Source organism: Octodon degus, unplaced genomic scaffold, assembly GCF_000260255.1.
Source record: "Octodon degus isolate 3935 unplaced genomic scaffold, OctDeg1.0 scaffold00035, whole genome shotgun sequence".
Taxonomy (NCBI): Eukaryota; Metazoa; Chordata; class Mammalia; order Rodentia; family Octodontidae; genus Octodon; species Octodon degus.
The window spans coordinates 16,026,151-16,027,634 of NW_004524611.1; the positions used below are offsets into that span (position 1 = coordinate 16,026,151).

Here is a 1,484-nt window from a genome sequence, read left to right on the forward strand (position 1 = left end):
GTCTCCTTGCCCCGCACGTCTCCTGCCCCGCACGTCTCCTTGCCCCGCATGTCTCCCTGTCCCCATCTCCTTGTCCTGCCCTGCGCATCTCCCTGCCCCGCACGGCTTCCTGTTGCTGTGGCTGTGGTCTCAGCCATGTGTGGGTGCGGGTGGGAAGGAGTGGCTGCTGCTGCTGACATCTGTCCTCTGTCCTTGTCCACTGCCCTGCCCTCCTTCCCAGGCTGACCTGTGCTCGCCCTCGGATCTCCTCCAGGGCACCGCCCAGGGGCTTCGGACCACACTAGAGGCTGCGAAGTGGGTGGGGGGCAAGGCCCCCCCACCTGCCCGGCCCCCCTCTGGTCTGGTTGGCTTCGTCTTCTTCTACGTGGGCCTCATGCTGCTGCTCTATGTCATCTACACTCGGCTCCTGGGTTCCTAGGGCCCAGTCCCCCCTCCCCACTTCTATTTATGATTCCTGCTCACCCCTACCAGTGGTGCCTTTAGCCCCTACCAAAGACACTAGTGTATCCCTCACAGACACTGACCTCAGAGGCCCCACTCTGGCGCCCCCAGGCCCTGGGCCACCCTGCCTCTGGTCCCCTCCTATAGCCCTGGCCTGCAGTGGCTCCGGCTCAGTGCTGCTCCATCCCCAGGGGCGGCAAGAGCCCCTCTTTCTCTTCTTTCTCCTCCCTTCCCCCACTGGCTGCTATGGGGGGATAAATTATCTCTATTTTGTAGAGAGAGCTCTATATTTGTAGAGGATGTGGGGGCCCAGGCTGGGTCCCCAGCTCTGTGTATAAACTGTACAGACTGTGGCCGCTTCTGTGTGTTTGTGTCTGCTCGTGGTTGGCCCCGGCTCTATCACCCCGCCTGCTTCCTGTACTTTCCCCTTGGAAATGGCAGCCTCTCCTGGCCCCTGAGCCCTGGCCCCTGAGCCCTGGCCCCCTTGTCAGCTCCCCGCTGGCAGCTTTCCTGCGTCTCACTGACCCCAGGCTATGGGCACAGTGTCACTAGGGCCCCCGGGGCGCGGGAACCTAACCTGGCCCCTCCCCCCAGGAGTCCCTGTGCCAGCCCCACCACGTCCTGGAGGAGGAGGGGGCCCCGGGTAGGGGCCTCCCCCACATCGCCGCTGTGGTCCGCGCGCTGCTGGAAAGGCCGTAGGGGTGGAGGTAGGGGTGCAGGGCCCCAGCCGCCCGCCCCCAGCCAGAACGGAAGACCGCCTGGCCTCTGCCCTCTAACAAGGACTTGGTGGCCTGGGCCTGGCCCACCGCGCCACCCCTCTGCCCTGGTGCGGCCAAGGGTCTGGGTGGAAGATCCTGCGTGGATGTTGTGTCCAAGCACAATAAAGAGAAGCCGGAGCCCTCTAGGCTGGCGCTCAGGTGTGAGTGTATCTGTGGCCAGGGGTGGGCGGGCGCGGGCGTCGGGGAATCCCGACGTGCCCTACTCAGCGCGCGCGGCCGCTCAGGACCCCGCCGCCAGGGGGCGCCCGCGGAGCTTGGCGGGAG

At 65.7% G+C, this 1,484-nt stretch overlaps 1 protein-coding gene across 3 annotated transcripts in view; it reads left to right on the plus strand.

Annotated features, from left to right (window-relative positions):
- Positions 1 to 1,238, plus strand: part of Lrch4 (leucine rich repeats and calponin homology domain containing 4) — a 12,217-nt gene extending 10,979 nt beyond the window's left edge. For 2 of the 3 annotated variants that reach the window (XM_004630502.2, XM_023714396.1), the window contains one exon: positions 221 to 794. In XM_004630502.2, the coding sequence (XP_004630559.1) occupies positions 221 to 418 (198 nt within the window). In that variant the 3' untranslated portion in view covers positions 419 to 794. Of the gene's footprint in view, positions 1 to 220; positions 795 to 1,035 lie in introns of those variants that run through there. The other variant, XM_004630503.2, reaches the window with a different exon arrangement.
- The last annotated feature ends 246 nt before the right edge of the window (positions 1,239 to 1,484 follow it).